Source organism: Capra hircus, chromosome 7, assembly GCF_001704415.2.
Source record: "Capra hircus breed San Clemente chromosome 7, ASM170441v1, whole genome shotgun sequence".
Lineage (NCBI taxonomy): Eukaryota > Metazoa > Chordata > Mammalia > Artiodactyla > Bovidae > Capra > Capra hircus.
In genome coordinates, this window is record NC_030814.1 from 88,022,991 (window position 1) to 88,038,325 (window position 15,335).

Sequence of the window (15,335 nt, forward strand, 5' to 3'; positions counted from 1 at the left end):
TGTTTCAGTTCAGTCATATGATTGTTTTGACTAGATTTGGAAGTCATGGAAATGCTAACTTCTATGGGCAAACAGATTCAAAATTTTAAAGAGATTTCTGAAGAAAGCTTTTGGGAAAACAGCCAGTTCATGGATATAGGATTCCCTGGAGCCCAGAGGAAATCTTTCAGAATACCATTTTCTTATCAAGTGACCCCCGCCTCCCCAAACCCCTGCAACCTGAGCTCTGAGCAGTTCCATTTGTGGTATCATCCACAGGATTTAGGGTTCAACTGAAAATCAGCTTATTTTTGCTTAGTCCACAGGACTGGGAAAAAATAAGTGATAAATGAAAAGTATCTTCAAGTATTGCAGTCTTAATACTATGCAACATATGTAAAAGGGCCAAGGGGATTTTTATTCAACAGACGTTTCTTGAGTCTCCAAGATGGAACAGACTTTCTGTGCTGGGGCTACAACCACAAGCAACATAGTCTTACCACTAAGGTGGCAGAGGGTCAGTCAACCATATGGGAAGCAACCATATGGGAAGCTTCTTAGAGAAAAGGGTAGTTGGACTGAGATATAAGAGATGAATAATAGAATTAGGGAGATTAAAGGAAAGGGTATTCTATCAAAAGGAGACTAAAATCATGACGCTTTTAGGCCACTGCAAAAAGTAGTTGGCATAACTGGAACCAAGACTCTTTGGAAGAAGGACTGGAGAAGAGACCCTGGGCCTTATGTGCTGAACCAGGGAGTCTGAACTTTATCCTAGAAACTATGGGAAGTCATTGAAGGAATACTAAGCAGGAGAGTGGCATGACCAGATTTTCAATTTAGAAACACTGCCCTGACTCAAATGTGAGGAAGCTGACGTGGAAACAGAAAGACTAACTTTAAAAGCACTGTAATATGTCAGACAAGAGATGAGAGGGGCCCCAGCTACACTAAAAGCTTTGAAAATAGAGGAGTAGATGGTAGCAAATATATGGAGAAGGCAAAATCTGCATAATTTAGACACTGCAGAATATACCATTTTAAGAGTGTACTCACTGTGTATGAGTAAAAGACATGGAAATACTGTTTAAGGACCATCGTGATGGAAAATTTGAATACAATCATGTGTTCTTTTAAAATATAAAAATGAATTAAATCCTGGATACACTTAAATCCAGGACACATTTGATAATAGCAAATGTGCAAAGCACAGGAGAGCTTCTCTGGGGGGACCATAAGTCTTTGGAGTTTGGGGATCCTTACAAAGGATGTAGAGTATGTTGCCTAGTGATATAGCTTGATTCTATGTTTACCATAAGCACTATGACCAGTGATCACCAAATATACTAACATCAGAGGATTATGCTAAATAAATTTATAAAATAATAAGAAACTTTGAGAAACAAAAAAAATCTTTATTTTTTACAAAAGTTTTCATAAATGCATCGTATATTTGATATGCATGCTATTATAACAAAGCAACTAAAAATATAATTACAGTTAATATTCTTTTAGGCATATTTAAAAGGTAACTTTTAAATTTCCTCAATTTTTAAAAATTGAAAGTAGAATAAGCAATTCTTCAAAAAATATCCATTTCCCCTTCATGCAACTGCTGCAATGACTTAACAAGAAAAATAAAAATAATCAGTCAAATGAATGTTTAAAAGCCACTGTCACCCCATGAAAACCTTTTGTTTGGACCAAGTTTAGAAATGCTTGCCTCCAGGTAATACGTATCTATTGCCTCTGGGTTATAAGCACTTTTGTGTTCTCATTAGGCCTTTGTCCTCACTTGAACGCTAATTCCATTCCTACTGTGGTTAACTGTCGATTCACAGAAAGGACTGCGCAGCATACTTGAGAGAAAATCCTGACTACCGGGATCATTTTTTTCTTTTCACGTATATGCGTTCTTAAAATGGAAACAGGCAAGAAAATATACCAACTTAATTCAACATACAGTTTATCAATTTTATATATAATTTTTCATTTTTCCTGAGATATTAAGTTTGTAAGTGGTTTGTTTTCATGCAAAAATAGTTTTCCATTCTTTACATTCATTTCATAGTATTTTGTATTCTAAGTAACTACATCACATTTGTGCTTTATATTAATACATTTGGAAAATAAAGAATAATTCCTTTACTGCTAGAAACAGAAAAGATTAGAGACTCTTTGATGGGTAATACAATCAAATTAAGTGCTGACTTCAAGTTGCTAAAACATTACCTGACTATAAAAATTGCAATGAAAAATTCTATTTTTTTTATGCTTGCAGTTTTACCTAAATTTAGAATGGAAAGTTGACCTGCTCATGTGAGGGAAACTGGGTTATTTATTCCTTAGATTCCTGAGTTCTTGAGTTCCTAATATGTGAGGCTAGGCCTGCACACCACACCTGGTCAGTTTCCTCTCTCACTTGGAGGAAAATCACAATACAATACAAAGATGACTTTTATGGCAAAAGGAAAGAAAATGGTATATATTCTACTTTATATCTTTATAAACAACATCAGTTTGTAAAATGCGAGAATTACCAACAAATTTGAATGAGAAACAGAAAAAAGGCCAAACATTTAAGAACATGTTTATGCTTAAGTAATTGATTGCTGTTATACTTTTGGATTTAAATTGGATCTGATGTCCACTATGAATGTAAATATCTTAAGTACATAGCCTTTTTCTATATTGGTTAAAAAGAAATACCAACTTTTTCCCCTCAAAATTAAGTTGGGAAATCTGAGGCAAGAAGGATTTTCTTTCGTTAACACAACTGTTTCATTTCTATTTTATTAAAAAATTCAGTAGTCAAACAGAGGAAAAAATAAATGTACATGCAATATATTTAAGGCTTGCTGTTTACTTTTCTCAGCACAGCTTCAAGAACCTGTTTATATGCCGAAGTGTGACGATTTTCATGAGGATTAGGAAGGCTAAATAGAAACTTAAGATCTTTAAAGTGAGGAAAAGAAATCTTAAGTTACCCATAATCCATTATCTCTATTATTAGGTAAAAGTGGAATCAAAATAAAATCGAAATTATTTGCTTAAAATTACACTGTCTAAAATCCTTTGTAAACAAAGATAAACATGAAATTTAGTTGAGTGGAAGGACAAAGGGAAACAGCTTCATTTTCTTCAAGATGTGAAGCTACTCGCCTTTAAGATAGTATGAATATCCAATTCAGGTAGCGATTTTTTTTTATTAGTCAAATATATATTAAATATAAAAAATTAATGTTATATAGATGTGGCCTTGGACATTTTTAGTATTTGTTTGTTTAGAAATGCCTTTAAAGTTAATGTGCATAGAACTGGGTTATTTACCATAAGTCAAATCTTAAGTGCGAGCAGTGGGACTGCAGAGAGACTGCAGAGTAAAGGAATATGTAGAAGACTGGATAAATACATCAAACAAAACTGGGGTTGGTCCACTATTGCAAAGACCGAAATGTATCATTTCTGGTGCAGATTCATCTAGTAAGCCTGTGTGATTATGCAGTTTCTAACCCACAGCCTTATTGACAGTATGGATTTGCTCCTAGTGAAAGGAGCTTCTGGACTGGGACCACTGCCCCCGTCTGTTTTCAGATCCTGGCTCTACAGATTAAAACACTTTAAAAACACTTTCCTAGGGACAGTTTCTTCTTCAGATGCAGTCTGTAGCTTGGGACTTAATTGCTGTTCATGCTGGGCTTTAATTATATGACATTGTTGGCACCCACGTACAAGAAGTATTTAAGCACATAATACGAGAGAGGAGGTTTTCATGGGTACTTAGAAGCATTTAGAGATTCTATGCATGAAATTATTCCCCAAGGAGACAGTTATCTATGATGGACTTGAGTAGTTTTCTAGGGGTATTTTGAAGAGGTTCTTCAAACTTACATTGTTGAAAAATTATTTTATTTGGAGATGACATTCCCCTCCTCCCTACATCCTGCCTTGACAGTCTTATTGGAAGAAAGAGAAACTGTTCAGAATTATTGCCACCTATGTCTCCCAGACCTGGCATAGACATGTTGAAAATGGAAGACTGGAAGAACCCAGCAAGGAAATTTGGTATATTAATTGCTGCCCACCATGAGAAATAATTCTGGGTTTTTATCCCAAGTCTTCCCTAAAGCTCCATCCAATGTAGAGTCAACAGACATCTTTCATAATACATGTGGTAAGACATCCGTGAATATACACATACTATCCTTGAAATAGTTGTATATTACTTTACTTCTGGGTAGTTCCTAATATTTTAATAAGCTTAATAAATAAGGAAATGGATTGAAAAGTCTTTGTAAAATGTTATGTAAATATAACATTTGTTTTAAGAATGTTTGAATTTGCATTCATCATAAATAAAAGTAAAAATTGGACAGAAAACGTTTTCACACCAATAAGGATTATTATGTTTAAAGAATCTGATGTAGCTATGAAGTTATGTAGAAGTTATGTATCTTGTCTGTTTCAGCAAGATTCTGTATTAGTTTTCATTTAAGTCTGATTTAATTGTGATTTTGTCCATCAGTTATCGAATAAGGCAGTCCACCTTGCCTCAATATTTGCCATACCTGTTTACTATTTCAAAAATAATTAAGTACAATGTATCAGTTATGTTTTTCCTTTATATTTAATAGAAGTTCTGTGAACATTGAGAATATATTACTTTTAGTGGTACACAGTTCTTAAGAAAAGTCGATTTTTTTACAATGCCACTTGTGATATTTTTAGCAGCTTGCTACAATATCATTGTAATAAAAATAAAGTGTACTCAGTGATGAGAGAAAATATTGTTAAAGACCTCTAGAGACAGGAAAAGGCTCAGGCATAAGGTCACGTGCTTCTCATTTTCGGCTGCATCATTCTGACTTGTTACTTTCAAGAACAACTATAATATTGCTACATCATCCATTATACCGGGAAGAACTTTCCTTGAACTTCACATGGAGGTTGAGTAAAGCTCTTCTATTTGTTTTTTGAAGTACTCTCTCAGCTCAGGTCTCTTAGCCTTTAGGGTCGGTGTCAGCAAGCCATTTTGAACTGAGAACATATCAGAATGGATGTGAATGGCTTTAACCTAAAAACCAAATGCAGAATACATCTTTATCAGGAGTATAACAGCATTCACAGCATACATGGCAGAAGTAGACAGGCATGTGGGAATAGAAACAGTAATATAAAAACAGGCCTATTTAAAAAGTCAGAGTTACTGTAAAACCATGTCAGCTTATTTGATATATCTGAAAGCTACCTCATCCCCTTCTTACTCCTCCATTTAGCCAGTCAACAGAAATGAATGAGTTCCTCACTCTGTGCCAGGCACCGAGGGCACAAAGAGGAATCACGAGTGCCCCTGCCCTTGGGGAGTGCACATTGGCATTCAGCAGAGCAGACACATTGGGCAATTATTAGAGAGAATGGAATACACAGGAGGAAGGGCACCTAACTCAGGGAAGCCTTCCCAAATTAGGGGGGTGTTGAAGAATAAGCAGGAGTTAGCCAGCTAAGAAGGAGAGGTGGCTGAAGGGCATTCCAGGCAGAGGCAACCCCATGAACACAGCTACAGGAGTGAGAAATGGCAGAGTATGAAAAAGAAATCCAAGTGGTTTCTTTTGTAGTTTCGTGAAATAGGAGGCCAAGGAGGTGACAGATGAAGCTGAATTGGTAGACGGGGCAGTTTTAGAGGAAGATAGTAGGAAGACACTGAAGATTTTTATACAGGGCAGTAACACAGCTGAATACACATTTTATAAAGTTCTTTCCAAGAGAAACGTGAACATGGTTTTTAAGAATGTTAAGACTAGACGCAGGGAAACCAATCAGAAGGATCTGACCAGTCCATAGGAGAGCAGATAAGGGCCTACGCTTAGAGTGGTGGCAGAGACAGAGTCAGGTAAGCAGTTCTAAAAGAGATTCAGAGAGAAATGAGATGAAATAAGGAAGAGGCAGTTTTGAGGACTCCCAGGCTTCCAGTTTGGAGGGCTGCATGGAAGAGATGCTATTCACAGGAGGAATATAAAATCTAGGTGGGACATGGTGAGTAAATGTTAAAAAAAAAAAAAAAAAGTTCTGCCAGAAAATGTTATAGCATTATTGGAAGGAGGAATGGAGAGACCAGGTTTAGTGTTCATAGTGCTTATTTCCATGAGGCAGATCCCAAGCCTCCTCATACAAAGTCTGTTTGCAATGCTGAATGGGGGGCCAGATAGATAGATCAACTATTCTGGGAAGGCCTGGACAGGCTCCTCTTATGTGGGATTCCAGCTGAAAAGGACACTGTCAATTCAACGAGAACTTTTATCATCTGGGCTTGAGCTGAATCCTGGAATGACAGTCTCTCCAAAAAATTGTATCCTGACTGACAACTGGGTCTATCTTCAGTTATTTTGTTGAGATAACAGATCCATATTATTAAAGAGCAAAGGAATCACTATATAAAGACTTAAAAAATTAAATATGCTAAATACACTTATACTTTCACTTGCTGTTTCACTGAACTGATCATTTATTGAGCAACTACTATGTGTCAGGTATGGTATAAGGCACCAGGGATACAAAGAACAAGACACAGTCTCTGCCCACATGGGCTTACAGTCTAATGAGAGATGCTGCCATGAGAATATTACTACTATAGGGACAAGCAGTGGTCCATTGCTTTGCTAGTATCATTCCCCATCTTCCATGCTAATAAAACCAGGTTTTGTTTGGGGCCAAAATGGTCTATATGTAAACTGCTGCTGCTGCTGCCAAGTCGCTTCAGTCGTGTCCGACTCTGTACGACCCCACAGATGGCAGCCCACCAGGCTCCGCCATCTCTGGGGTTCTCCAGGCAAGAACACTGGAGTGGGTTGCCATTTCCTTCTCCAATGCATGAAAGTGAAAAGTGAAAGTGAAGTCGCTCAGTCGTGTCCGACTCTTTGAGACCCCATGGACTGCAGCCCACCAGGCTCCTCCATCCATGGGATTCTCCAGGCAAGAGTACTGGAGTGGGGTGCCATTGCCTTCTCCAATATGTAAACTATGACAATCCTATTCCCTATTTCCAAGCCTCCCTTGAGACTAAGTGGGTAATCATCAGATCCATTTTTGGCTACTGAAAAGGGAAAGTTTTTGCCTTCCTTATTAAAGTTTCAGATATACCTATTTCTACCCACTCCCCTTTTTTCCTTCCTTGAATATGGACAATGTCCAAAGCTGTAGCAGCCACCTTGTGACCATAAGGTGATATGCCAACATACCCAGAATGGAGAGTGGGAAGAGAGACAGAGTGCCTAGGGTGTTGAAGACCTGTACCTGCCTTGGACATCTTATCTTTGGACTTCTTATGTGAGAAAACCACAAAAACACACCCTATGTATGTAACATACTGAGGGTTTTCTTTTAGAGCTGAATGCATTTCTGACATAGCACCTAACCCCACCTGGGTCAGGATTCACTGGAAAGGGATGCTTGAGTTAAACTCTGAAGGATAAGTAGGCTTTGGCCAGATGAAGATAGCAAGGGGATGGGAGAGGCTGCTCTACGGCTCCAATAATGGGGGTGTGGGTTACAGAAGCCAGGAGAACAAGAGTGCAAGGTCCCTGTGGCACACGCTACTGCCATGGGAGAACTGTTACTTAAACTCTATGGATACAATCAGGAAATGACTTATTTAAAAACAAAACAAAACACTCTCACACCCATTAGGATGGCTATTATCCAAAAAAGAGAAAATAACAAGCGTTGGTGAGGATATAGAGAAATGGAATCCTTGTGCACTGTTGGTAGGAATACAAAATAGTGCAGCCACTATGGAAAACAGTACGGCAGCTCCTCCGAAAACTAAAAACGGAATTACCACACGACCCAGCAGTTCCACTTCGGGGAGTGCGTGTGTGTATCCAAAAGAATTGACAGCAGGATCTCGAAAAGGTATTTGTACATCCCGTGTTCACAGCAGCATTATTCACAACAGCTAAAATGGAGAAGCAACCCAAACGTCCACAGACAGGTGAATGGATAAGCAAAGTGTGACAGAGATATACGGTGAAATTTTATTTCATAAAGAAGGAAATTCTGACACATGCTACAACATGGGATGAACTTTGAGGGCATTATGCTAAGTGAAATAAGCCAGTCACGAAAAGGTAAGATACCTAGAGTAGTCAGAGTCACAGAGACAGAAAGTGAAATGGTGGTTTCCAGAGACTGGGAGTAAGGAAGGGATTAAGAGTTACTGTTCAGTGGGTACAGAGTTTCATTCTACAAGATGAAAAGAGTTACAGAGATGGATGGTGATAACGGTTGTACGTTATGAATGTACTAATGCCACTGAACTACACATTTAAAAATGGTTAAGATGGTAAACTTTATGTTATGCATATTTAACAATCAAAAAAGCTTGGGGAAAAAAATCAATGCATGCAAACAGTCACAAAAAATTCAACATGTCAAGGATTGTTTTCAAAATCTCTGATGCCAATTGTCTAGTGTTGTGGCAGGTGGATACTGTGATATGACAAAGAATTCTTTGCCCAGAAAATTCTCCATTGCATTCACTGATTTTTCAGATCAAAGACTCAATATTCAAAGAAGACCCCTAAAACAGCTACACTTTCTACTTCTTGAAAAGCTTTCAAGAAAAATTCTAACAAATTCTGGCATTTTTTAAATGCATGCTTGTAATTTTAAAATGTGATGATTTTTAAATGAGCACAACATTAACAAATGAGACTCTTCTTTGCCTCTCAGAAATTTGTTCAAATGAAGGATTCACTTTTGCTACAGAAAGAATAGCATTTGAAGGGAACCATGTGTGGTGAGAAGGGGAGGACAGGGCTACACTAAAACTAAAGCTGGCATTACATGTAGCCGCTTCCACTTTACTTCACAAATCTGAAGGATTTCTACCAGGATATCCAATATAAACAGGTGGAAATCTGAGGCACCTGCCCCAAAAAGAGGCATTATCTAATGTTTCAAAATTTGTAAAGATCCTCGTAATGAGTGTTTTGTTTGAAAATTCCCTCAGTGATCTTGATATTCAAAGAAGCAAGTAAGTTGGTTGCTGAAGTTGGTAAGGAATAGGGCTGCCAGTTTTTGTACCCTCTGGAATATACTTTTTTCCTAATTTGCTTTTATCAAACACAAACCATCGTAGGGGATCCGAAAGTCACTGGAAACAGGTCCCAAGGGAGATGTTTTTGGACCACAGTACACTGAGAACCAGGGGTTCTGCAGTGGCCACTGATGATGGGTGTGTGGAGGCGGGCGTGGGCATGAAGGTGGGGTGCTGACAGGCAGGGGGGGATGGGGTGGGGGAAAAGCAGAGGTGCATGAAGGTGGGGTGGGGAGGGGCAAGTGAGGGGGTTGGGTTGAAAGTGGGGGTAGAAGACAGGCTCTGCCTCAAGCCCTGGGTCTACTAGAGCAGCTCTGCTCTTATGTCTGGTACATGTTAGCTAAGTTCTGCTACTTAAGTTTGGAAATCACCATTTGGTAACAAGACGAGTTAGCATGAAGAAAATATGAACAAAATCCAAATAAAACTTAATCCAGGATACAGTGATTTAACTTAGCAACTCATGTTTACTGTCATGAAATGAAAACCTGAGAAAGTGACAGAGCTAACATCCTTAGCTCCTTCTGATAGAAACGGTACCGCGGGAAGACTTCTGACAAGTGTAAACAACGTGCCCACCTTCTTCTGTAAATGAAAACAATAATATAATTTTAAAAGGAGATGCCAATGCCAAAATATAAACGTCTACAGTGTCCCTGCAGCCTGGGTTTCAGCTTACGCGCCTTCCTAACAGCATGTGGAGGACATGTGTGTCTGAAACAAGAGTCTACATTCACTACAGGGACCTGGGTGAACACCGCTGAAAATCCAGCAGTGATAAGCAGAAGCTTCAGACAGAACAGTACGGGGAAGATGACTCTCACAGGGAGAGCTACCAGTGCTATTATGCTATTAAGATGCTAAGTAGAACGTAAAAGAAACATTATGATCTTAGGAAGAAAGAACTGCATCAGCTGGCAGATTCCGAGTATCTGTCAAACCAGCTACCTGCAGCAAGCCTAAAGTGCTGACTGGGGCATCTGCAGTTTAGTGTGGCTCTCTGCAACACAGTCTCCTCCTGAGGAGAGGAAACAAATACAGTCTCGCAGGAAGCCAAGCAACATGGCACTCAGCGCGCCTTTCAGCCACTTAACAAGCAGGTCAAAGTGGCACTGCTGCCAGTCCCTGCTCCACTGTGACATACAGCCCTGGGTCTATTTAAATCCTGCCATGAAGATGCCTGTACAAACTGCTCCAGTAACTAATCTAATCAGTAATTGGGAAAAAATGAGTCAAAATAGTTCTTTAGCTAACACTGACCTTAACTGTGGGTCGCCAACCTAGGCTTTTTTTTTTCCCCAGAAAAAAAAAAAATTTCTCAAAACTTACTGATTTTCATTTTTTATAAATAATTACATATTTTCTAATAAAACCAAATTGTTGAATTGTGGTGGGGAAAAAAGGGAGAAATCTTTATTCTCCCATTATGCCTAACACAATATAAAACGCGTTTTCCAGTTTGCAATAAACAAAGTTTTTGTTGTGCAAAGAAGGAAGGAGATACTTGATGTTAGCTCCCTTTCTGAAACTATACGGTATCAGTGATTTCATATATTTTTTTAAATTTAAAGACACTGTAACATTTAAATTTCATATTGGAATATAATGTTTCACAAGTGTCAATTTATGCCAACTCACTAAAGCATAGAAATTTTCGTAATCCTGAAAAACCATTCAATGGAATTACTCAGTGAAACACTTTAACACAGAATATTGCATGTAGATAGTAAATACAAAATAAATAATTTAGGACAAGAGAAATTTTTAAATAATTAATTAGGGAAATGCTCAATTAATTTCTGATTTAAAGGCCAACTGATTAGGTAAGTATTCATTTCAATGACAGAAAATACAGTAAAAGATATTTAGCAAGGGCTCTGCAGTCAGGATTTGAAAAATCTATTAAGTTTCAAAGTTCACTTTATATTTATATGCCTATAAAAACTAATAAGCCATATAAATGTCAAGAAAATGGTTAAATCATGGTTAAGTATGCTCAAATACTTTCCAAGAACCTGTATGTTTCAATTATTGATACAGTTATTTTAAATGCTTCCTATCTACTCATTAAGAAATATCTCCCAAAGATCTCCATAAATTAATGATAGTTGGCCTAGTTTTAGGAATTGTTTCTGAAAATTAAATTACATTAAATTTTCATCTAATTCAAAGCTTAATTCAGATCAATCCTCCCTAGTAGGTCTCAACTCCTAATGTTTCTGTTGAATGATTTCAGCCTCGGACTTGGGTATGTATTTGGGGTGGGGGCAGCAGGGGAGGGTGCTGTTAAAAAATTAGCAAAAGCCTTAATTGATCATTCTTTTATGAGGAAAGGGAAAAGGACTAGCTGACAACAGATTATGGCTTAACTGGAATAATTTATGTCAAGCTTTAGAATACAACTAGGAGCATACCCTTCTCAGGCATGAAGCCTGGTTTTCGCTTGCCTGTGGTCAGCTGAGGGTACACACTGACTCCCCACACTGCGGTGGGGAGGATGCCACCGACCAACACAGAGGAGAATGAGAACAGAGAAAATGAAGAGGTAACAAACAGCCCTGGCAATGAAACTCAGGCCTTTGGGATGCCACGTGACTTCTCTGTATGTGAGGTTACCATGGCAAGGACAGATTAATAGAGCAGAAACTCTGCTTAAGGCATATGCAAAGTCAAGAATATGCTCTAATTTGAGCAATGGTTAACGATGGAAATTTAACCAAAAGGTAATTTAAACATAATCTTGAGTGGTAGTCTCTTCCAGGAAAGAGAATCAGTTACAATTCTCCATGTACCCTGAGGCAGGTCACACAGCCCACATCCAGCAGGGGGCGTGCAAGCCTTGGGAATCACAAGGATATCTGTAGGATCCCAGCGCATCCCCAGTTCCCCCACCAGCGCCCTGACCGCCAGCCATTCAGGTAACAGAGAGGCCTAGACACACCAAGTCTCCAACCATTCTGTGGCCCCTGCTCTACATACAGGCTCATGTCTGTAGTCACACAGCTTCCCTTAATAGAGAAGCAATGAAGTCAGTTCTAGCAAATTTAAAAATTTAAATAATTATCATGCCAGAACTGACTTTGCATTCAGAAAGATATATATGGCTTCCCTGAATGCCTTAGATTTTATAATTTTTTAAAATAAGGATCTATTTATCCAGGTCTTATCTGCCCAAAAACATGCTGACAGATGCAGGCAAAGCAGTGTTTCTCAACCTAGATTAATGTAAAGATCTATTTCAAAAGAAAAACATTTCTCTCAAACTCTGAAACTGTGTTTACTTAAGAAATTAAAGTCTTAATCTATGGAACTGTTTTCTAATTGCCAAATAATTGCTGTAAGAATTTTAGCAATATATTTAAAACTGGTTTAAAAATGGTTTTAGGTTAACATCAAAATGAACATAATTTTATATTTTTTATATTATATGTTTTTTAATTTTATAAAAAATTCTCATAAACCTTACAGACTCTGTTGGAGAAACATTTTATGAAAAACAATTATATTAAATGCATACTGGGGAATTTTTCAAAATCCATATTAATATTTTTCTGTTTAAAGAATTGTGTTTTTGAATTTTTGACTACAGAGGATTATAAATGGTATGTGTAAGAAGGACCAAGTATGCTCATGGAATTCAGTTACAAAAAAGAGGCCCAACCTTGCAAAGTCAAAAAGTCTTAAGAGGTTTGCTGGGTCCACCTCCAGCACACTCTTTGTTTCCTCCTCTTTGTAAAGAGCACACTGGGCTGACAGATCCCTGGCCCCAGAAGTGCAATCTTTGCCATGTCCCAGCAAGGAAGATCCCTGGCTGCAGCCAAGACAGTCCCCGTAAAAATAAAAATGAGACAGGGCTCTGCTGCTCTTGAGTACTGCACACAGCTCGGAGACACACCATGTAGACATGCTCTATCAGTGACAGCTAGGAAAATATTTCAGCTTTATGGACATTTGTTACTATGAGGACAATGAGCGCAGTCTCACTTAGCATACAACGTCTTTTAGTGAGATTGCAGGTTGTTGCAAAGTCAGCTTGGAATAGGCTTTCGGAGGTCTGCTGGTACACAGCCTGTCTGCAGGCCACAGTGTGGAGGATAGGGAATCTAGGTTAGGGTCACCGTCAGCTGTTTTAATTTTCATCCCTACATAAAGGGCCGTAACAAGTATGGAAAAGGTAACAGTTACCTGTTCAAAAGAGTGGAGTCCACTTTCTTTTCCTAACCTCAACATATCTTCCAAAATGGCTTTCTTCAGCTCCTGAATCAAACCATATAGGTAAAATTACAAGGCAAAATCACATTTCAAAATGGAGATAAAAGAATCAGTGAGTTTTGAGCAAAGTACAACTAGTAACCATACCAACAGGTGCCCCTACCGTTTGAACCCCCAGCTGTGGCTGACACTCCCTGGCAGCAAGCCAATCACCACCTCTCATCTGGTAAGTAAGTGCCGGCAAGGCCTAAGGAGCGCCCGAGAGCAGGCTAAGGGACTACTCAGCTTTTTAAAAAATCTGCCCTCTGGTCAGCCTGCTGAGTCCCTGGTGCCTGTCACCCCCAGAAGAGCCCAGGGCCCGGTGGGAGCTCTAGAGTTCACACTGCTAAGAAACAGACCATGTGCCTGAAGAGCTGATGCTGAGTCAGGGCAGAGAGGACCTCTTCCATAGAGCCATGCACGTGCCAGGAGGTTTCTGGAAGGGGTGAGCAGCTAATGCTCTCAGCAGGAAGAACTGTGCTCCTTTTGCAATTCGATGATCGTCTCTCTAAGCCCAGTAGACACAAAATCTACCTCCCATCAGGAAAGAACAGGGCTGTCAGAAGGCCTACGCTCACATCTGACACTACTGTTAACCAGTTGTGTGGCTCTGGGCAAGCCCCCTCACTCCCTGGACTCTCCTGCAAGCTGCAAAACAGGGCTGGACATGCTTTCTGTGATGTCTCCTGGCTGGAAAATTCAAACGTTTATCAAGTATCAAGTATTCTAAGAGGAGTTAAGGTTCTTCTACAACAATAACAAAAGACAGAGCTCTGGTTTAGGACTCCCACCACTTATAAAATGAAGTTGGAAATTTCCCTACTGGCTCAAATTTCACTCAGGCTACTGTTTTTGTGTTCTCTCATTATGCAGTATCATAGAAGGTCCAGCAGGCTTTGAGGAAAGAGCCCCCAGGTACAGACCTTATTTGTGCAGAGCTCTGCATACGTCCCTTCAATTCCTCTCTTCTGGGCCCAAGAGGGCATGACTTCTGGGTCGGGCACGACAATGCCCACCAAAAAGGCCTGTGATCCCACCAGAGGAAAACATAGTTACGACGTTTTTAAAGTGGTTATTTGTGGTCCACCATTAAAACTTATCTTGGTATTCTCAGACTCCATTCTTTTCTAAAAATATGTATATGCTTATGAAACATTTCCACTAAGATATCACACATTCTTGACAGAAATATTCTTGAATGTTTCTGATATATTTCCCTAACTTGGTAAAAGATTGATTAATAAAAAAAATAAGCTTAAAGGAGATTAAAAATCAGTAAGGTTAGTCCTGTATGTACCTTTAATTCTCATGACAAATTTAAATGAGACCATCTTTAGGATACTAAATCAACCAACTCTACAATCGAAAACACATACATTTCCAAGGATTTCCAGACCATTTTGAAATTGATTCATTAATATGGTCCTCATCCATCAAGAACACAATTTTAATTTTCAAAGTATTTCCTTAAAAAAATAATAGTCTTTAACTACATAAATCTAATGACAGCACACGGGCTTCCCAGGTGACGCAGTGTCAAAGAATCTGCCTGCCAGTACAGGAGAAGCAAGAGACTCAGGTTCGATCCCTGGGTTGGGAAGATCCCCTAGAGTAGGAAATGGCAACCCACTCCAGTATTTTCGCCTGGGAAATCCCATGGACAGAGGAGCCTTGGAGGGTTAAGGTCCACGGGGTTGTAAAGAGTCAGCCACGACTGAGTAACTGAGCATGCAATGACAGCACAGAATATATCCACAGTGATCTTTCTGACTTCAGATCTAAATGATACTGAAAAGTAGAATAAATAGAAATTCCCTCCAAATAATTTAATCCTAAACTGTATTAGTATACTAGCTTAATACATTAAGTATTAAGCTTAATGCATTGTACATTATAATCAGTACAATTACTTGCAATATTGCACCTATTTATCTGTAAAGTTCACTTACATATTTTAAAACCAAAACAGCAGAAACCCTGAATCTTGCTTCACCATATTACCTCGAAATTC

General features: G+C 38.8%; 1 protein-coding gene across 2 annotated transcripts in view; it reads right to left on the bottom strand.

Moving 5' to 3' along the window:
• The window catches only part of ACSL6 (acyl-CoA synthetase long-chain family member 6), a 65,456-nt gene continuing 51,494 nt past the window's right edge, over positions 1,374 to 15,335 (bottom strand). The window contains exons 19-21 of one of the 2 annotated variants that reach the window (XM_018050725.1): positions 14,248 to 14,349; positions 13,259 to 13,330; positions 1,374 to 5,053 (exon numbers count right to left, since the gene is read on the bottom strand). In XM_018050725.1, coding sequence (XP_017906214.1) covers positions 4,916 to 5,053; positions 13,259 to 13,330; positions 14,248 to 14,349 — 312 coding nt within the window. In that variant the 3' untranslated portion in view covers positions 1,374 to 4,915. The remainder of the gene's footprint in view (positions 5,054 to 13,258; positions 13,331 to 14,247; positions 14,350 to 15,335) is intronic. The other variant, XM_018050724.1, reaches the window with a different exon arrangement.